The sequence below is a fragment of the Loxodonta africana genome, chromosome 26 (assembly GCF_030014295.1).
Source record: "Loxodonta africana isolate mLoxAfr1 chromosome 26, mLoxAfr1.hap2, whole genome shotgun sequence".
Taxonomy (NCBI): domain Eukaryota; kingdom Metazoa; phylum Chordata; class Mammalia; order Proboscidea; family Elephantidae; genus Loxodonta; species Loxodonta africana.
This window is the reverse complement of record NC_087367.1, coordinates 20,051,701-20,074,903: the sequence shown is the minus strand read 5'-3', so window position 1 is coordinate 20,074,903 and position 23,203 is coordinate 20,051,701. Positions and strand designations below refer to the sequence as shown.

Here is a 23,203-nt window from a genome sequence, read left to right as displayed (position 1 = left end):
AGAGACAATTTTAAGAGCAGTTAGGGATAAATGAAAAGTCATCCACAAAGGAGAGTCAATAAGACTAAGCTCGGACTACTCAGGAGAGGCCATGTAGGCCAGAAGGCAATGGGATAACATATATAAAGCCTTGAAGGAAAAAAATTGCCAGCCAAGAGTTTTATGTCCAGCAAAACTGTCTCTCCAATATGATGGCAAATTTAGGGCATTTCCAGATAAACAGAAGTTTGCGGAATTTGTAAAAACCAAACCAAAATTACAAGAAATACTAAAGGGAGTCCTCCAGTTAGAAAATCAGTAACATCAGATAACAACCCAAGACTAGAACACAGGACTGAACAACATATCAACCCAAATAGGGAAGGCACAAATAAATCAAAGGTAAAACACTGAAAATAGGAAAACACTTAAAACACAAGTAGGTACATGAGACTTGAACTGAGCTAGGAGTTCAAGTAGGTACATGAGACTAAATGGGCAGCTCCCGTCCAGAGGTGAGATGAGAAGGCAGAAAGGGACAGGAGTTGGTTGAATGGACACGGGAAATTCCGGGTGAAAAGGAGGAGTGTGCTGTCACACTATAGAAACTAGGGTCATGTAAAAATGTGTGTATAAATTTTCATATGAGAAACTAACTCGAGCTGTAAACTTTCACCCAAAGCACAATAAAAAAAAAAAAAATCCCCACGACTGGACCAAAAAGCAACATTATGATAAATGGGGAAAAGATTGAAGTTGTCAAGGATTTCATTTTATTTGGATTCACAGTCAACACCCACGGAAGCAGCAGTCAAGAAATCAAACAACATTGGGCAAATCTGCTGCAAAAGACCTCTTTAAAGTGTTGAAAAGCAAAGATGTCACTCTGAGAACTAACATGTGCCTAACCCAAGCCAGGGTATTTTCAATCGTCTCGCATGCATAGGAAAGCTAGACAATGAATAAGGAAGGCTGAAGAAGAAATGATGCATTTGAATTATGATGTTGGTGAAGAATACTGAATATACCATAGACTGCCAGAAGAAAAAACAAATGTGTCTTGGAAGAAGTACGATACAGCCAGAATGCTCCTTAGAAGCAAGGATGGCGCATTTCGTCTTACATACTTTGGAAATGTTATCGGGAGGGACCAGTCTCTGGAGGAGGACATTATACTTGGTAAAATAGAGGTCAGCAAGAAAGAGCAAGACCCTCAACGTATGGACTGACACAATGGCTGCAACAATGGTCTCAAAAATGGCAACAACTGTGAGGATGGCACGGTACCAGGCAGTTTTTCACTTTGTTTTACACAGGGTCACTATAGTCAGAACCGACTCAACAGCACCTAAGAACAAGATGACAACATATGGGTTTAATATCCAGAATATATAAAGAACTCCTACAACTCAACAACAAAAAGACAAACAACCCAATCAAAATAAAGGCATAGGACTTGAAAAGACATTTCAACAAATAAGATATACAAATGGCCAAGAAGCACATAAAAACATGCTCAACATCATTACCCACTGCCATCGAGTCAATTCCAACTTATAGTGACCCTATAGGACAGAGTAGAACTGCCCCATAGTTTCCCAGGAGCGTCTGGCAGATTCAAACTGCTGACCTTTTGGTTAGCAGCTGTAGCACTTAACCACTATGCCACCAGGGTTTCCTCAACATCATTAAACAAAACCAAAAAATCAAACCTATTGCCATTGAGTCAATTCTGACTCATAGCAACCCTACAGGACAGAGTAGAACTGCCCCACAGGGTTTCCAAAGAGCGCCTGGTGGATTTGAACTGCTGACCTTTTGGTTAGCAGCTACAGCACTTAACCACTATGCTACCAGGGTTTTCTCATTAGTCATTAAAAAATATATATATATATATATATATTTTTTTTTTTTAGGGGAATGCAAATCAAAACCATAAGGAAATATCACTTCAAACCCACTAGGATGGCTATTATGAGAAAATAACAAGTTGTGATGGTTAAGGTTGTGAGTCAGCTTGGTTGGGCCATAATTCTCAGTGGTTTGATTATCATGTGATAGTGTGATCCTTCCACGATGAGATTTGATATTATGTTATCACCTCCATGATGGGATCTGATGTGAGCAGCCAATCTGTTGCAAGGGAGTTTCCTTGGGTGAGTGGCCTGCATTAAATATAAGTGGATATTCTGGCAAGAGTTGTAAGTTTTTGTTTGTTCTGGATCCTGCAGCTGGCTCCTGTTCATCTGATCTCCAGGTCTTGGGACCTGAGCTAGCAGCTTACCTGCAGTCTTGCCTGCTGATCTTTGTGACTCGTTGATCTTCACAGCCTGTGAACAAGAGCCCTGTTCGCCGACCTGCTGATCTCGGGTTCACCAGCCCCAGTGGCTACATGCATCAGAAAATGCCTGTATTCTGACCCAAGGACTTGGGACATTCCAGGTTCTGCAACTGCATGAGCCATTTCCTCGATATAAATCTCTCTATATATTTATACCCTTTACTAGTTTTGCTTCTGTGGAGAACCCAGCCTAAGACACAAGTGATGACAAGGTTGTACAGAAATTGGAACCCTCATTTATTGCTGGTGAGAATGTAAAATGGCATAGCCCTTATGGAGAACAGTTTAAAAACCAAACCCACTACTGTTGAGTCGATTCTGACTCATAGCAACCTTATAGGACAGAGTAGAACTGCCCCATAGAGTTTCCAAGTAGTGCCTGGTGGACTTAAACTGCTGACCTTTTGGTTAGCAACAGCCCTAGCACTTAACCACTATGCCACCAGGGTTTCCACAGAGAACAGTTTGGTGGTTTCTAAAAAAGTTAAACAGAATTACCATGTGCCCAGCAATTCTACTCCTAGGAATACACCCAAAAGACTTAAAAACAGGGACTCAAACAGATCCTTGTACACCAATGCTCACTGCAGCATTATTTACAATAGCCAAAAGGTAGAAACAAGTCAAGCGTCCATCAACAGGTGAATGGATAAACCAAATGTGGTTTGTACACTGGGATATTATATTTATATATATATATAATATATATATTATAACACTATCCCGAGTGTGGGGTATTATTCAGTCTCAAAGAGAAGTGATGTTCTGATACATGCTACATCATGGATAAATGTTGATAACATTACGCTGAGGGAAAGAAGTCCAATAAAAAAGGACAAATATTGTAGGATCCCACTTATATAAAATATCTAGAATAGGCAAAGGCATGGAGATCCAAGTTTATTAGTGGTAACCAGGGGCAGGTGGGAAGGAAAACAGGGAGCTATTGCTTAAGGGGTAGTAAGTGTTTGTTAAAGCAATGAAGAACATCTGGAAATGGATAGTGGTGAAGACTGCACAATATGGAGAATGTAATTAATGTCACTGAATTGTACACATAAAACTGGTTGAAATGGCAGTTTTTTAGTTATATATATTTTACTACACACAATGTGTATATCTGCATGTGTGATGGTTAAAGTTGTGTGTCGACTTGGCTTTGCCATGATCCTCAGTGGTTTGAGTTATGATGTAGTTTGGCAGTTATATAATGATGTAATCACTTCCATAATGAGATCTGATATAACGTAATCACCTCCGTGATAAGATTTGTTGTGAGCAGCCAATCAGTTGAAAGAGAATTTCATCAGGGGTGTGACCTGCATCCAATACAGGTGGAATTTCTGGCAAGGCTTGCTGGCTTTCACTTAATCCGGATCCTGCAGCTGGCTCCTGTTCATCTGACCTCCAGTTCTTGGGACTTGAGCTAGTAGCTTATCTGCTGATCTTGGGATTCATCGGCCTCCACACCCTGTGAGCCAGAGGCCTCCTATCTGACCTTTTGATCTTGGATTTGCCAGCACCTGCAGCTACATGAGTCAGGAGAAGCCACCAGTCTGACCCACGAACTTGGGACTTTTCAGCCTCTACAACCCTTTCCTTTATATAAATCTGTCTTTCTCTCTCTCTTTCTATATATATATATACTGCACTGGCTTTGCTTCTCTAGAGAGCCCAGCCTAACACAGTATGTGCCTACCTATATGCAAGGTATAGAACTACATGTTGTGAAGCATAGTATTTCTGCTCTCAAAGATCTTCTAGACCATCTAAGATTCATCAATTGGTCTCAACCCACCTGCAGCAAAAGAGAATGAAGAACACCAAAGACATGAGGTAATTATGAGCTCAAGAGGCAGAAAGGGCCACATAAATCAGAAACTACATCAGCCTGAGACCAGAAGAACTAGATGGTGTCTGGCTACAACCGATGACTGCCCTGACAGGGAATACAATATAAAACCCCTGAGGGAGCAGGAAAGCAGTGGGATGCAGGCACCAAATTCTCAGAAAAATACCAGACTTAATGGTCTAACTGAGACTAGCCCAAGACAGGAACCATTCCCAAAGCCAACTCTTCGGACAGGGATTGGACTGGATAGACAATGACACTGGTGAAGAATGAGCTTCTTGGATCGAGCAGACACATGAGACTATGCTGGCATCTCCTGTCTGAAGGGGAGATGAGAGGGTAGAGAGGATCAGAAGCTCGCTAAATGGACGTGAAAAGAGAGTGGAGGGAAAGAGTGTGCTGTTTCATTGGGGGAGAGCATTTAGGAGTATAGCAAGGTGTTTATAAATTTTTATATTAAAGTCCTACTTGATTTGTTAACTTTCACTTTAAGCAAAATAAAAATTAAAAAAAAAAAAAGATCTTCTAGACTGAAAGGGAAGCTAAACATACTCACTACCTCAAGACAGGATAGTTATCTAAGACAGGGGAAGATAAAGAGTCAAGGAAGTTTACCTTCCAATCGAGGGTTTGGTTTCTTTCTCTTTTTTGACCCTTGTGTGGGGTACTCCCACTTAAGAGATGAGGGCACAGGCCCAGGTGAGGCAGTGAATTAATTGTCCAGGGTCACCCCAGATCCACCACAGCCTTTTCCTTTTGCCTTTGGCATTTTTTGCCTGAGATAATCAGAAGACTATCTCAATTACATACTTTCCCTTGCAGAGAAGTCTTTGCTGCGCACAGGCTGAGGATCATTTAAATAACGCACGATTCCAAACACTCTAATAAAACTCACCAGCTCATGAATGAATTCATTCATTCAGACAAATGTTTTGCCCGTTGCTTTGTTTGATTCATCTGCTCAGCCAAGATGGGGTACCCGCATCCTTTTCTTAGCCATTTGTGGGCTCCAGCTTGTAACTCTTTTATAGTCCTTCAAACACACCACCAAAACATATCATGTTAAACCGGTTTTGGTGATGATTACACAACTCTATGAATATACTAAAAACTCTTGAATTGTATACTTTGGAAGAATAAATTATATGGTATTTGAGTTATATTTCAATAAATCTGCTACATAAAAAAAAAAGTATGCAGCTTTCAAATGTTTACTATTTAAATTCATCATTACACACCAGCCCAGGGTCAAGGACAAGAAGACAGGAGGGGACAGAAAGCTGGATGAACAAAAATGGGGAACACAAGGTCAAGACGGGGAGAGTGCTGATGCATCACTGGGTTAGCAACCAACGTCACAAAACAGTATGTGTATTAATTGTTTAATAAGAAACTAATCTGCTGTGTAAACTTTCACCTAAAGCACAATGAAAAAAATTAATAAATTCATTATTAATATTAGTACTCTACTGATTGTTAATTGCATTACTATGATGATGATGGCTACTACTATTAATAAAAAATAATGCTGACTTTTTATTCATATTTTTGAGGGAAATTTGCCAACGGCTACCAATTTTTTTTGAAAGCACGATCTTTTCACCCAGTATATCCAGTGCTGCTGTAACAAAAAATACCAAAGTGGGGGGAGAGGGGAGGGGCTTTAAAAAACAGAAATGTATTTTCTCACATTCAGGAGATTAGAAATCAGAATTCAGCACATCTGCTCTAGGGGAAGACTTCCCCTCTGTCAGCCCTGGAGGAAGATTCTGGTTTCTTTCAGCTTCTGTAGCTAGGTCCTTCCTCAGTTTCTTGGAGATCTTCAGGTATCATCTATCTTTCCCCAGTTTGTGCTCGCTTCTGTGTCTTACCTGCTGTTTTTATAACTCAGAAGTGAATAGGTTTAGGATATACCTACACTGATATGACCTTGTTAACATAACAAAGAATCCGCTATTCCCAAACAGATTACATCCACAAGCATAGGGGTTAGGATTCTAACACATATTTGAGGAAGGGGAGGCCACGACTCAATCCATAACACCCAGCTATTTTTCCACTTTGGAATTTATCCTGCATATATATCAATTTGCAAAGATACGCGGAAAGGGTTGTGCTCTGTACCACTGTTGGCATTACTAAAACGCTGGAGTCAAACTAACTAATCCTCAGCAGAACAGAGTGAAGATGCAGGGATCAGATCCTATGTCACCGCTTACTCACTCTGTGTGTTTGGACATTTTACTTAACCTGTCTAAATCTGAGTCCCTGAATGGTGCAAATGCTTAACATGCTCAGCTGCTAACTGAAAGGCTGGAAGTCTACCCAAAGGCAACTCAGAAGAAAGGCCTGTCCAAGGCATAACCATTTGTCTCTATTTGCCTGGAGCAACAGAGGAAGAAGGGGAGTCAGAAACAGAAGGAGGAATTGGAATGTCTGGCTAATTGCCTCCATGAACAACTGCCTTCTATGCCATGAGACGAGAAAAACCAGATGGAGCCTGGCTACCATTACTGAGCATCAAAATAATGATCAAAGATTCCATTGAAGAATCCTGATCAAAACGGGGAAAATGAAAAAACAGAATTTCAAATTCTCATAGACTTGAGACTTCCTAAAGCCACGAAGGTTGGATGAACCCCTTATTATGGATTGAATTATGTCCCCCATAAATATGGGTTGTGAATCCTAACCTCTATGTCTGTGGTTATAATCCCATTTGGGAATGAGTTGTCTTTGTTATGCTAATTAGGTAGGATTAACCTAAGGTGTCTCTTGAGTCAATCTCTTCTGAGATATAAAAGACATTAAACAAGCAAGCAAAGCAGAGATGAGGGAAGAGAGATATCAAGCCACATGAAGATCGCCCAGAGGCAGGTCAAAAGTGACAAGGACCCTTCTCCAAGAGCCCACAGAGACAGAAAATCTTCTTCTTTTTTTTGTTTTTTTAGAGCTGGTACCCTGAATTCAGACTTCTAGCCTGCTAAATTCTGAGAAAATTAATTTCTGTTTGTTAAAGTTACCCACTTGTATTTCTGTTACAGCAGTGCTAGATAACTAAGACACCTCTGAAACTCTTGCCCTGAGATAATCTTTGAACCTTAAACCAAAAATATCCCCTGAAGTCTTCTTAAAACCAAACGATCATTTAGTTTAACTAGTAAAAAATGTCTGCCTTGAGCATTATCCTCTTTTAAGAATTATCTATATGGATCAAATTGACAACAGCAACTTGAAAGATTAGATAGAAACCTTAGGGAGCAGTAAGTTTATATTAATGAGAGAGGAACAACTCAGAAACGGTGAATGAAAATGGTTGCATAACTCAAAGAATGTAATCAATGTTACTAAATGGTACATGTAGAAACTGTTGAATTGGTGTATGTTTTGCTGTGTATGTTCTTAACAACAACAAGAAAATAAATACAATTAAAAAAGAAAGGTCTGGTGATCTACTTCTGAAAAAAAAAATCCAAAGACGCAAGGAAAATATCAGTCCAAAGGACTAACAGATCACTTGAACGACAGCCTCCACCAACCTGAGCCCAGAAGAACGAGACGGTGCCCGGCTACCACCACTGACTAGTCTGACAGGGATCACAATAGCGGGCCCAGGTTAGAGTGGGAGAAACATGTAGAACAAAATTTAATTTCACACACACACACACACACACACACACGCACACACAAAAACAGACAGAGTCAAACCCCCGAGACTATAGGCCCTGGACATCTTGCTAACTCAGAACTGAAGCCACTCCTGAAATCCACGTTTCAGCCAAAGATTAGACAGGCCTATGAAACAAACAATAACACGTGTGGTGTTATCCAATGGGTTCAAGCATAACAACGATTGTAAGGGTGGCACAGGACTGGACAGTGTTTTGTTCTGTTGTACACAGGGTCACTATGAGTCAGAATAATTCCACAGCAACAACAACACACATGAAGAACGTGCTTCTTCAATCAAGTATATGCGACCAAATGGACAACACCTGTCCAAAAGTAAAGGTGAGACGGCAGGAAGGGATAGGAAAACTGGACGAATGGACACAGACAACCTAGGGTGGAAAGGGAAAGGGAGAGAGTGCTGACACATTGCAGGCATTGCAACCAATGTTACAAAACAATTTGTGTATAAATTTTTGAGTGAAAAACTAATTTTCACTGTAAACTTTCACCTAAAACACACAAAAAAATTCTTTCTAAAAACCAACAACAAAACAGCCATTAAAAATGCCATGAAAAGAACCTATTATACAGCCACAGTAGTCAAAACAGCCTGGTACTGGTACAAGAACAGGCACATGGACCAATTGAACAGAATTGAGAACCCAGATATAAATCCATCCACATATGAGCAGCTGATATTTGACAAAGGACCAGTGTCAGTTAATTGGGGAAAAGATAGTCTTTTTAACAAATGGTGCTGGCATAACTGGATATCCATTTGCAAAAGAATGAAACAGGACCCATACCTCACACCATGCACAAAAACTAACTCCAAGTGGATCAAAGACCTAAACATAAAGACTAAAACGATAAAGATCATGGAAGAAAAAATAGGGACAACCCTAGGAGCCCTAAAACAAGGCATAAACAGAATACAAAACATTACCAAAAATGACGAAGAGAAACCCAATAACTGGGAGCTCCTAAAAATCAAACACCTATGCTCATCTAAAGACTTCACCAAAAGAATAAAAAGACCACCTACAGACTGGGAAAGAATTTTCAGCTAGGACATCTCAGACCAGGGCCTGATCTCTAAAATCTACATGATTCTGTCAAAACTCAACCACAAAAAGACAAACAACCCAATCAAGAAGTGGGCAAAGGATATGAACACACATTTCACTAAAGAAGATATTCAGGCAGCCAACAGATACATGAGAAAATGCTCTCGATCATTAGCCATTAGAGAAATGCAAATTAAAACTACGATGAGATTCCATCTCACACCAACAAGGCTGGCATTAATCCAAAAAACACAAAATAATAAATGTTGGAGAGGCTGCGGAGAGATTGGAACTCTCATACACTGCTGGTGGGAATGTAAAATGGTACAACCACTTTGGAAATCTATCTGGCGTTATCTTAAACAGTTAGAAATAGAACTACCATACAACCCAGAAATCCCACTCCTCAGAATATACCCTAGAGACACAAGAGCCTTCACACAAACAGATATATGCACACCCATGTTTACTGCAGCTCTGTTTACAATAGCGAAAAGCTGGAAGCAACCAAGGTGTCCATCAATGGATGAATGGGTAAATAAATTGTGGTATATTCACACAATGGAATACTATGCATCGATAAAGAACAGTGACGAATCTGTGAAACATTTCATAACATGGAGGAACCTGGAAGGCATTATGCTGAGCGAAATTAGTCAGAGGCAAAGGGACAAATATTGTATAAGACCACTATTATAAGATCTTGAGAAATAGTATAAACTGAGAAGAACACATACTTTTGTGGTTACAAAGGGGGGAGGGAGGGAGGGAGGGAGGGAGAGGGTTTTTTTTATTGATTAATCAGTAGATAAGAACTGCTTTGGGTGAAGGGAAAGACAACACTCAATACATGGAAGGTCAGCTCAATTGGACTGGACCAAAAGCAAAGAAGTTTCTGGGATAAAATGAATGCTTCAAAGGTCAGTGGAGCAAGGGCGGGGGTCTGGGGAACATGGTTTGAGGGGACTTCTAAGTCAATTGGCAAAATAATTCTATTATGAAAACATTCTGCATCCCACTTTGAAATGTGGCGTCTGGGGTCTTAAATGCTAACAAGCGGCCATCTAAGATGCATCAATTGGTCTCAACCCACCTGGAGCAAAGGAAAATGAAGAACACCAAGGTCACACGACAACTGAGAACCCAAGAGACAGAAAGGGCCACATGAACCAGAGACCTACATCATCCTGAGGCCAGAAGAACTAGTTGGTGCCTGGCCACAATCGATGACTGCCCTGACAGGGAGCACAACAGAGAACTCCTGAGGGAACAGGAGATCAGTGGGATGCAGACCCCAAATTCTCATAAAAAGACCATACTTAATGGTCTGACTGAGACTAGAGGAATCCCGGCGGCCATGCTCCCCAGACCTTCTGTTGGCACAGGACAGGAACCATCCCCGAAGACAACTCATCAGACATGAAAGGGACTGGTCAGCGGGTGGGAGAGAGATGCTGATGAAGAGTGAGCTAATTATATCAGGTGGACACTTGAGATTGTGTTGGCAACTCTTGTCTGGAGGGGGGATGGGAGGATAGAGAGAGAGGGAAGCTGGCAAAATTGTCACAAAAGGAGAAACTGAAAGGGCTGACTCAATAGGGGGAGAGCAAGTGGGAGTAGGGAGTGAGATGTATGTAAACTTATATGTGACAGACTGATTGGATTTGTAAACGTTCACTTGAAGCTTAATAAAAGTTAATAAAAAAAATGCCATGAAAAGTTGAATATGCAAAAGTTGTGTGATAATTTACAACAACAACAAAAAAAAGAGTAGCTTCTATTAGAGAAACACAAATCAAAACTACAATGAGATTCCATCTCACTCCAACAAGGCTGGCATTAATCCAAAAACACAAAATAATAAATGTTGGAGAGGTTGTGAACAGATTGGAACACTTATACACTGCTGGTGGGAATGTAAAATGGTACAACCACTTTGGAAATTGATTTGGCACTTCCTTAAAAAGCTAGAAATAGAACTACCATATGATCCAGCAACCCCACTCCTTGGAATATATCCTAGAGAAATAAAAGCCTTTACATGAACGGATATATGCACACCCACATTTACTGCAGCATTGTTTACGATAGCAAAAAGATGGAAGCAACCAAGGTGCCCATCAACGGATGAATGGATAAATAAACTATGGTATTTTCACACAGTGGAATACTATGCATCGATAAAGAACAGTGATGGATCTGTGAAACATTTCATAACATGGAGGAATCTGGAAGGCATTACGCTGAGTGAAATTAGTCAGTTGCAAGGACAAATATTATATGAGACCACTATTATAAGAACTCAAGAAATAGTTTAATCAGAGAAGAAAATATGCTTTGATGGTTACGAGAGGCAGGAGAGAGGGAAAGAGAGGGGTTTTCAGTAATTAGATAGTAGGTAAGAGCTATTTTAGGTGAAGGGAAAGACAACACACAACACAGGAGAGGTCAGCACAACTGGACTAAACCAAAAGAAAAGAAGTTTCCTGAATAAACTGAACGCTTCAAAGGCCAGTGTAGCAGGGGCAGGGATTTTGGGACCATGGTTTCATGGGACATCTAAGTCAACTGGCATAACAAATCTATTAAGAAAACATTCTGCATCCCACTTCGGAGAGTGGCGTCGGGGGTCTTAAACACTAGCAAGCGGCCATCTAAGATGCAACAATTGGTCTCAATGCACCTGGAGCAAAGGAGAATGAAGAACACCAAAGACACAAGGTAATTATGAGCCCAAGAGGCAGAAAGGGCCACATTAACCAGAGACTCCATCAGCCTAAGACCAAAAGAACTAGATGGTGCCCAGCTACAACCAATGACTGCCCTGACAGGGAACACAACAGAGAACCCCTGAGGGAGCAGGAGAGCAGACATCAAACTCTTGTAAAAAGATCAGACGTAATGGTCTGACTAAGACTAGAATGAACCCAGATGTCATGGTCCCCAGACCTTCTGTTAGCCCAAGACAAGAACCATTCACAAAGCCAACTCTTCAGATAGGGATTGGACTGGACAATGGGATAGAAAATGATACTGGTGAGGAGTGAGCATCTTGGATTAAGTGGACACATGGGACTATGTGGGCAGGTCCTGTCTGGAGGGCAGATGGAGGGGGGGTCAGAAGCTGGCCAAATGGACATGAAAACAGAGAGTGGAGGGAAGGAGTATGCTGTCTCATTAGAGGGAGAGCAACTAGGAGTATATAGCAAGCTGTATATAAGTTTTTGTATGAGAGGCTGACTCAGTTTGTAAACTTTCAATTAAAGCACAATTTTTAAAAAAAGAGTGGCTTCTGAGACTGCTTATGTACAACCAAAAACCTCATGGGATTTGGTTCCTTGCTTTAAAGGTTTACAGTCATGGTTTCATGGGACATCCAGTTAGTTGGCCTAATAATGTGTTTAGTGCTTCTGTTCTACCTCCTAGTTCATTGCATAGTGCCTAGGGTCTTAAAGGCCTGCAACAATTGGTCAGGAATAGGAGGAGGATATGGAATGTGCAGCTAATTGCCTCCATGATCAACTGCCTCCATTGCTGTGAAACCAGAAGATCTGGCTGGTGCCAGGCTACCATTACTGAACATTTTGATCAAACATTCTATGGAAGAATCCTGATTAAAAGGGGAGGGGGGGAGTGCAGAAGAGAATTTCAAATTCTCATGGAATCCAGATTTTCTGGAGTCATGGTGACTGGATGAACCCCTGAAACTACTGCCCTGAGATAATGTTTAAACCTTAAACCAAAAATATCCCCTGAAATCTTCTCAAAAACCAAACAACCGTTTAGCTTAACTAGTAAAAAAGTCTGCCTTGAGCATTATACCCGTTTAAGAACTATCTGTACGGTATCAAATTGACAACAGTTAACTGAAAAGATTAGATAGGAACCTTAGGAGACAGTGAGTTCATGTTAATGGGGGAGGAACAGCTGAGAAAAGGAGGGTGAGAATGGTTGCACAACCCAAAAAATGTAATCCATGTCACTAAATTGTACAGGTAGAAACTGTTGAATTGGTGTATGTTTTCCTGTGTATATTCTCAACAACGACAAAATCAATAAAATATTTAAAGAAAGAAAACCCTATGGAGCACAGTTCTACTGACACAGATGGAGTCCTCATGAGTTGGGGTCAACTCAACAACTCAACAGTTTCTTAGTTGTTTTTTATCTAAATCACAGGCATAAAATGGGGATGACAATGATACTACCTCTTAGGATTTTTATGAAAGTTAGATGACAAAATACATGTAAAAACTTGATGAATGAATGGCTGGTATATACTAAGTACTCAATAAATACTGATTACTAAAATAGGACAGACACTTGTTAAATGAACTATAGCCCATCTATATAACAGAATAGCATACAGGTATTAAAATGTAAATGAAGATTCATATGGATTGACATGGAAACATTTCCAAGATGGATTGTTAAGTGAAAAAAGCAAATAGCTGAATAAGATTATAGAGTGAGCCCAGTTACATTTAAAAAAAGAAAGCATCTATTACATGTATTATGCTTCTAACATGAAACAACTCTAAGAAATAATTTCTAACGGACAAATTAAAATTATAGCAAGACTTTACTGGAAGTATCTATCTATATATTATAAAATATGCATGTAATATGTCTATATATATATGTATATAAATTTTTATGTGCATATATTTATATGTACCTAGAAAATTTCTGGAAAGGTACCCTAAAGCTGGGTAGTGGGATTGAGGAGATAAGGACATATTTACTTTTCATTTTACAGCATTTGTTGTTGTTAGCTGCAGTTGATTAGGCTGCCAACTCATGGCAACCCAGGCACAAGGAAAGAAACACTGCCAGGTCCTGGGTCATCCCCAGGGTCGGACGTAGACCAGACCGTTGCAATCCACGGGGTTTTCACTAGCTGACTTTCAGGCTTTTCTTCCTCAACCATCCGAGTCTGGAAGCTCCATTAAACCCTGTTTAGCATTACAAAAAAAAAAAAAACCATATAAACCACCAATAACAGTCAAGTGGTAGGTATGCATGAGGTGTATTGCCCAGGAGTCGAACCTGAGTCTCCCACATGGAAGGCGAGAATTCTACCACTGAACCAACAATGTCCCCTTATTAACATGGAAAACCATATTTATTTCCAAAGGAGCAAACTTTTAATTAAAAAATAAATGAAAAGACTAATGTGGAAAATACTCACTGACCAAAAGAGAGAAAAAAGCACTTTGTTAGAGAAAAGTCATTGACAAAAGAAAGTTTCCAATGAATTCTAAAATTGGCATCAGAGAGAAAAACCATGATACATATTGAAAGCAATAGCCTGCTGTGAAGGGACAGCCTCTACTGAGGTCTGGGTTATGTTCAATCCTATCAGAGATTTATTAATTACCGACTTCTGGAAATATCCAACCTATCTGCAGAGTCAAAGAACTGAGGCTTTTACTTCAGTGTCAAATATTGCTTTTTATTCTCAAAGTACTTAAAAACCTATCTGATCTATAAAATATTCCACTAAAAGGCAATAGAAATAATGCAGTTTCCATCACCTGGTATTTCATTTTGATTATTTCATTTTCTTTTTTTAATTTAGGCTTAAAATAAAACTCCAAGAAATTTAAACATTTTAAGTCTCCCCCAAATTCTTAGCAGAACATAAAGCAATACAAATTAAAGATCAAAATTCCAACGTGAATGTGGTGCAATGGGCTTCTCTTATTGTTATGGATTGAATTGTGTCCCCCCAAAAATATGTATTATAAATCCTAACCCCTATACCTTTGGTGGCACAGTGGTTAAGCACTCAGCAGCTAACTGAAGGCTCAGTAGTTCAAATCCACCAGGCGCTCCGTCGGAAAAAGATGTCGCAGCCTGCTCCCGCAAAGATTTCCGCCTTGGAAACCCTATGGGGCAGTTCTATTCTGTCCTATAGGATTGCTATGAGTCGGAATTGACTTGACGGCAACAGGTTTGGGGTTTTTTTGGTTTATACCTGCAATTATAATCCCATTTTGGAATGGGTTTTCTTTGTTAAGAGGTCATATCAATGTAGGGTGTGTGGTGTTTTAAGCCAATCACTTTTGAGGTATAAAAAAAGCAGATTAGGCATAGAGAAGCAAGCAGAGATGGGGGCAGGTAGAGGCCACACCACGTGAAGATCACCAAGAAACCAAGGAACAAGGACCTTCCCCCAGAGCCAACAAAGAGAGAGCAATAAATGAAACAAGGACCTTCCCCCAGAGCCAGCACCCTGAATTCAGGCTTCTAGCCTCCTAAACCGTGAGAAGATAAATTTCTATTCATTAAAGCTACCCATTTGTGGTATTTCTACCATAGCAGCACCAGATAACTAAGATATTTATACAAGGCCTTTTTGGCCTTAAGTGTGTAATTCCACCAAAATGATTGGCTAGGACTATCCAAATAGGGTCTGTAAAACCACCCAATAGGATTAAGTGACCTTGCAGAAATTGGTTGATTACTGTGCAAATTAAGTGACTAAGGTCTATAGAGGGCATTGGTCAGTTCATGGTCCTGGTGGGAGGACCATGCCTTGAAATTGACAAGGCGTAGGCTTACATAAGGGCCAATCCCACAGAGGTTGTGAGGGACCTCACTGCCATCAAGAAGAGCCTGGAGCAGAGCACGTTCTTTGGACCTGGGGTCCCTGTACTTAGAACCTCCTAGACACAGGAGAAAGACAGAAAGCCGGTGTGAGGCAGCAACCACAGCAGAGCCCAGCAGCAGAGAAACAAGTGCAGGAGTACAAGTGGCAAGAACCAGGAAACTTGCAGTGGAGTAGGGGGCTGCAGTGGGCTTACTGACCCACAGAGCAAGAGGGAGCTGAGCACCTTCAGGCAAGAGGCTCGCTGGAGTACTGAGGTGCCTCCAGGCACTTGTCAGCAGAGTTGGAGAGCTAAAACACTTACCCAAGCAGGACAGAGGCTGAGAGTAGGCCCAGCAGCAGGCAGGCCCCAAAAAAGCTGAGAGCTGCCTTGGTTGGAAGTCGACATGACTGAAGAACTGTATCTTGTCTCCTGAGTTGTATCATGTTACTTCCAAGTTAACCCCAATCCCAAATTGTAGTCTGTTACTTCCCTAATGTACCACACAATTTGAGTATGGTCTGAGAGTTTTGTGTGGCCATTGCAACAAATTATCAAACCCAGCAGAGAAGTAGATAGTGCCATGGGAGAGATAGCTGGTGTCAGAATTGGTGAAAATCTGGAGTGTGGAGGTATGTCTGACCTCCATCACACAGGAATTAGCTTTGGGCTGACCCTGCTTCTCACCCCTCTCATCTCTCACCTAGCAGCCCTGATGCCAATAGATTACAATGAAGCAAATTTTAGAAATAATTTCTAAGGGACAGATTAAAAGCACAGCAAGGCCCTCTGTACATGGGGTCACTGTGAGTCTAGAATTGACTTGACAGCAGCAGATTGGGTTTGGGTTTTGGCTTGTGTGCTGAAGAGATTTAAATTTCAAAAGAGAACAAGTCTGATAAGACCGACTGAGGGAACAGAAGTCCAGGGGCAAAAGGGACTAAAAAGTAAAAGGGACAGCTACTTTACATCTGACCTGTCTTTTACAACTCAAAACTCATCAAAGGCAACTAGCGAAGAGCATCTTTTTATGAAATAGGCAGCAAAGCTTAGTAATTTTAAAAGCTGATGATGTCTGTATGTCAAAATGCCAAAAAGAACATTAATCTCCTTAGCAGTGTCAAAATAATACCCAGATGTTACTGGAATGCAAATTGTCTAGAAAATCTTTGTTTATCTTATCAAACAGATAAAACATGAAGGACATCATAATTCTAAGATTAATTAGTTATGGAATTGTTTATCGATGGAGGTTATAAATGTGTGCACCATTCAAAAGCTTTAACAGAAAAGACAGTTCTCTGAATGAGATGGTTTTAGCTGCACCGTAAGGAAAATGGTATGTGATCCCTCTCCCACTGACCCTCTGGAGATCACTCTTCCAGAACCTTCTTCTCACAATATCCTAAAATGGGAAGTGACCCTGTAGGAAAGAACTGGATTCATGGCCCACTACCTGTAGGCCAATGTAGTTAAGCAAAAGGAATCCATTGCTCCACTCAATACCTCACACACGTTCCTAGTACTGGCAGATGAGTCATCATTAATAAAATAATGAAAATCCGTATAATTCACCTGCATCCTCTCACTTCTCCCAGCTCCATTGCTATCCCCCTAGATCAAGCCCCACGTTCTCTTGCTTGCCAGGTCTCACCACGTCTGCTCTTGCCCCGTCAATACATTCCCTACCCAGTGGTCATTGATGTTTTTATAACAAATCGGATCATATCTTTTCTCTGCTCCAAACCTTCCAGAGGCTTCCCTGTTACATCCAAACGCTTTTCCATGGCCTATGAGGCCCTGCTGGATCAGCCACACCTGCCCCTCAAGCCCCATCTCTAGCTTTCCTGCCCTTGGAATAAACTCTAGTCCACATGGGCCTATTTTTTGTTCTACAGACACACACACACACACAAAAAGCCAAGCTCACTCCTTTCTCAAGGCCTCATGACTTACTGTTCCCTCTGCCCGCAACACTCTTCCTCCCTCTTCCCAAGGCTGGCTGTTTCTCAGCATTCAGGCCTCAATCCATGTTACCCTTCACAAGGATCGCCTGTAGCCCCATCCTGCTACATTCTATCCCTTTACCCGGTTTTATTTTCTCTCACTCTCTGAAATCCTTATTTATTGCTTACTTCTTTGTTGTCTGCCTCCCTCCCACTCCCGCCACCAGTTTGCTGGCCCCATGAGAGCTGGAACTCTGCCTTATTGACCTCTGGCACAGTCAGAGAAGCTCAATAAATAGCTGGTAAATGGCTAAAATTCATGGTTATACTTTGATCATTATGTATTTTTCTCAATGAGTAGACACTAAAAGTACAGCTACTATCTTCCGGGCAACTGAGATTTTTAAATAGGATCCTAAATTAGAGAACAAAATATCTGCAACTCATATCCTAAACAAAAGGCTAATTTCTTAATGTATTTTTAAAACCCCTTCGAACCAAGAAACTCTGGAAAAATGGGCAAAAGGAATAAACAGTTCACAAAAAGGAATATATATATAAAAAATATACTATGCATAATATGTATATAATCTTACTGAAAACATGACAAATAAAAATTAAAACTACTAGATACCATTTTCACCTTTCAGCTTCGTAAGATTAAAAATATGGCAATACTTTGTAGAGTATGAAGAAACAGGCTCTCTCATACTTTGCTAGTGGGAGTATAAGTTGGTACCATCTTTCTGGTGAAAAATTCAGAATTATCTGTGAAAACTACAAGTGCATATGCCCTTTGACCCAGTGATTTAACTTCCAGGAGTTTATCCTATGGATATAGCTGCATCAAAGAAAAATAATTCATATATACAAGGATATTCACTACAGCATTTCCTACGGACAAAAAGCAGGCTAAATGTCCAGCAATATGAGACATCAGTACAATGGAATATTTTGCAGCTGTATAAAAGGATCAGGCATCTCAATAGACTTATGTGGAACAATCTCCACAACATGTTGGACATGTTTCAGGACACGGTAATGCACTGGTTTGCTGGTCTGTCTGCTTTCTGTCAATACATACAGACATACCCGTAAATGCAAAGAATGGCTTTGAAATGACACACAACCTACCGGTCACTGTGGTGACATCTAACAAGAAGGGGTAGCTGGGGAATGGAGAAAGGCTTACTTCACCAGCTTCTGGTTCTTGAACCACTATTTGTATGATTATTAAGAATCCAAAACAAATCACTTTAAAGATCACCCCCACACTCCAGTTTTAAATTACTGATTTGAAAGAACGCTCAAGATTTCTTCCAAACTTAAGATTGTGTGATAATGTCAGTGTTTAATACAAAAGAACCTCACCCTTACCTTTATTCCCCCTGCACAGTAAGTGCTTGATATAGAATTGTTCCTTGATTTAATACTTTTTTCTCCGTGCAGGATCTGTCCTCAATCACCCAAGAGTTCGATCACCTGAACCCCACTGCTTTGCCTCAAACTGTCCTTCAATTAACATGATAGATGTACTCCTGGAAGGCTACGTTTTAAAATGTAATATTAACAAGAAATATTTACAGTGCCTAAATAGTAACTCTTTGAAAAAGACACTGTGCTAGTAAATCATGTAAGACAACTTATCTGTCTGCTAGGGCTTTTCATCTAAATCTGGCTTAGATGCTAGAACATGTATATATGAAAAATAACTACCATGCTAGATAGGATGCTACAGATGCAAAAAAAAAGTAGTACAAATAAGCAATCTCTCAAGAAGTTCAGGAGGAAACATCACATCTACTCAGGTTAATCGTGAAAGACTTCAAAAAGAAATAGAAGCTGAGTTGGGCTTGATGGATGAGCCAATTTCAAGAACAGGCAACGGATTTTACAGAAAGGGATATCCAGATGGTTCAGGTACCAGGGCAGGTCAGCTGGGGCAAGTGGAGCTTGTAGGTGGTGGGGAGGACTCCTAGCCCCTGGGAGCTCACTTAATTGGTCGCTGATGCCTGTATCATTACCCTGGGTTAATTTTGATTCTTCCTAAGATCTCCCAGAGTTGTCGTTTCTTCTCAATTCTCACCATCACAAAGCAATTCAAGTTCTTGTTCCTTTCCTCTGCAAAGATCTCCAAATTCATGCTCCTGTTTTCAGTTTCTCCCCGTCTCCAATTCATGGTATGTGTCTCACCACAATCATCACTTTATATGCATAACCCACTCACCCCTACTCTCACAAAACTGCCAATGTCTTACTACCACCTGCAAACTAAAATCACTCTCTCTGGCATTCAAGGCCTTCCACCATCTGCTCTCTAATCCACCTCTCACTCCATCACTGGACTCCCGAAACACAATATATAAATTCATGCCTGTGCCCGTGCTGTTCCCCTAACCTGGAACATTCTCCTTATTTTGTTCCCAGGGGGCCACACGTTTGTGCAAGTTGCATAGCACGTGGCACATGTCGGTGTTGGGCAGTGCACAACCTCCACAACCTTTCAACAACGGCTTGTTTGTATCCTCTTCCACCTTGAAGGCCTTCTCAAAACAATGCTCAGTGATCAATTGTGCCTCTAATCCCTATATTATCAACTTGACACCTTTTTTATACAAAAAAAAAAGAACACTGGAAGACCGACGGTACCTTGAACACAGCCAATACTTAAAAAGAGGCTTGTAAATAATGACAGGATATGTCAAGATGGGCAGGTTGTGGTGAAACTGTAAGGAGCCTTGAAAGCCAAGCAAGAAGTTTCGACTTTATATGGTAGATGCCAAATAGGGTTGAATGCTCAAAATGATGTTTTAGGAAGGCTCATTTCGGCCACCACACACAGGCAGCGTTTGTTTGAAAGGCTGTATCAGATAGAAGCCCAGCTAAGAAGCTACGCAAAGTGCCAGGTTAGGGGTTCTCTCTTTTGAAGGAGGACAGGAAGAGCTTCCCCTATAACATGCAGCGTCTTTGGTCATTCAGCCATCCCTTAGTTCCTCTGTTTGGGATTACAGACACTGGTCTTCATGTACCTACACTCACAAAGTGAAGCTGAAAACTGGGCCATTTAGCCAAGAAAAACATGCCTCTGCCTAAAATATCTGGGTATCTAAGGAAAGAGTTTTGACTTGAGTAATTATATATATACATAAAGTACATATATATTAATAAAGCATTACTCTTATCTTCTTCCCTCACTTCTTCTGTGGTCTCCCTCTCTTCCATCTCTCTCTTCCTTTGGGGGGTTTCTTCTCTTCCTCTCCTTCCCTAAAATTATTATTCACCTCTCTCATTTGTATCCAAATGGTTTTATACTAATGATATCCAGAATACCCTTCTCCCAAAACTCCTTCTCACCCCTGAAAAAAAAAATATTATTCAAGTTATTTCACTGTTTTTGCCTATACCATTTTTTATGGAAATAATGTGTACGTTTTTTATACTTTTTTTTTTTTTTTGTCCATCAGGCAACCACCTCGCTCATTAACTCCCTAGGCACACTACGTGCATTATATGTGTGGGCAGGTTATTTGCAAAAATACGGTATACCGGTTTAGCCATACTCCTCAATAGCTATACTCAATTCTCCTGCTTCCTTTGCTAATGTAGCTTGAACCTTGACTAGTCTTGAAATTCTGTAATTACTACTGAATCACTTCAAGGCCAGTCATTTGTGACTCATTTTCATATGGCCCTCTAAAAGAATCAAGGGCACTTGTGTATGGAGGCATATAAATTAATTTTATTGTACCACCCGAGTACCAAATAAGTAATTCTTATCTGTAAATTGAAAACTCAGTTAGAACCTCATAAAATGAGCTTCCTAGTGAAGTTTCTTTTAAAGCATGTATCTTGGCTTCTATTCCGAGATGGCATATCAGTAATAGGCTCCATGGTCCTAGACAATTTTATTTACTTCTTAGATTTATATAAAAACCTTTACTCCCCAAAGGAAGAATATTATGTGGACGTAATCCACGGTAACATCAGGGCACAGAACACCATCCCTATCAGGAAAACATTACAAGATGCAACCATGAATTTAAAGAAAAATGAATGGAGGAAGAATCTTCAAACAGTATCCAGCAAAGTAAAATAAAATAAATTACACAATTTGGTTTTCATCCCCAAAAGGCTATTGCACTTAAAGAGTCAATTTTATTCTGTTTATTCCTTCCACAAAATATGCAAAACAAACTCACAAGCACTAAAAAACAGAACTAAGGTATCACCACTGAAAAGTAAACATGGTTTTAGGAAAGAGTAAAATATTTTCCTTTCATTCTGGTAAAGTGAAAAGAAAAAACATAAACTACCTGAATAGCATTTCTGGATTTAGGGCAGTTGAGATTTTCTTCTCTCCCATGATAACAGGTTTTTCCCTCCCCATACGGAACACCCCTCTGAAACCTACGCTGTGAATCTTGGCTGCCAAATAATGGGTAGATGCTGTGCTAACTCCATACTTTGTTGGGGAAAAAAGGGCACAGTCTATCCATTATTTAGAGTCTATCTCTAAATTAATCTCCTTTATAACATAACAACTCCATTACAGTACATATTATGCCCAGGGCTGAGTATACAGAATGTGTGGGCAGTGTACAGCTGACCACATTTCACCCTAACAAGACTTCATCTTTTCAAACACCACCAAAAATAGACAAATAATTCAACCTGCTCTTAGCTCAAGGTTAAATTGCTGAATAAGAACAATAAAAGTTTAGAGAAATCTAATTAGCAGGATGCTGTCTGCTCAAAAGTAAACTACAAAGATGGGAAATTTGTCTATCTCTATCCGCCCTCCTCATGCCTGGCGATGTCGCCCTCAAGAGAGGAGGGTCTCGTGTACCCGCCGGACCCAGCTTGTGCCCAGGAAATGGGGACAGAGGTGGGGACCAACCCATTCCTTAGCTGAACACGCCTGGGGCCTCGCAGGGCCATGAACCCAGTCTGGCTCAGCAGCCCAAAGGCAGACAAGACGGAGACTGAACGGACGGACGGGACGGACAGACTCGACAGGACGGACTGTACGGGCCAAGAAGCAGTCCTACCCGGAGGGCTCCCTCCCAGGGCCGGCAGAGTACCTGCTCCGGTCATCCAGGCTGCGGTTGTCGGCGGCCGCGGCACGCCAGTCCGGCAGCGTGCTGGCGCACAGCACCACCATGGACACGATCACGAACACCACCGACACGCTGGCCAGGATTTGCGCTGCCAGCGACGACGTGGGCTCCTCGAAGGTCCGCCGCATGCGTTCCAGCCAGCGCCTGGAGGAGGCCGCCTCGGCGCCGCCGGGTCGCGCTTCGTCGCGACCCAAGGCGCCCTGCTCGTCGGCCGAGTAGAAGGTGTAGGTGTCGGACATGCGGTCGTCGAGGCGGCGCTGGCAGCAATATTCCAAGTGCGCGCCCTCCAGGCCCCAGTAGATCATCTCGTTGTAGAAGGAGAGCTCACACATCCGAGGCGCAAAGCGCAGCTTGCCGTGGCCGCGCACGTAGAGCAGGATGAAGCCGAAGGCCTCGGAGTGCCTGTCGAAGAAGTACTCGTTGCGCTCGCGGTCGTAGTCGTCGCACACCTCCAGCACGTCGCGCTCCGAGCGGCAGCCGTGCAGCCGGCTCACGCGGCGCAGCGGGAAGTCCTTCAGCAGCTCCCGGGACAGCGAGTACCGGGCGCCGCCCACGTTCAGCACCACCGAGGCCGCCCTGCTGCGCCCGAAGGTCATGGCTGGCCGCCCCGGGGCCCCTCGGCCCGGGGGCACCGCC

General features: G+C 41.5%; 1 protein-coding gene across 2 annotated transcripts in view; it reads right to left on the bottom strand.

The window, feature by feature from the left end:
• KCNG3 (potassium voltage-gated channel modifier subfamily G member 3) overlaps positions 1-23,163 on the bottom strand; it is a 91,514-nt gene extending 68,351 nt beyond the window's left edge. Inside the window, exon 1 of one of the 2 annotated variants that reach the window (XM_064277161.1) lies at positions 22,499-23,163. In XM_064277161.1, the coding sequence (XP_064133231.1) occupies positions 22,499-23,163 (665 nt within the window). The remainder of the gene's footprint in view (positions 1-22,498) is intronic. The other variant, XM_064277162.1, reaches the window with a different exon arrangement.
• Between the last annotated feature and the right edge of the window lie 40 nt (positions 23,164-23,203).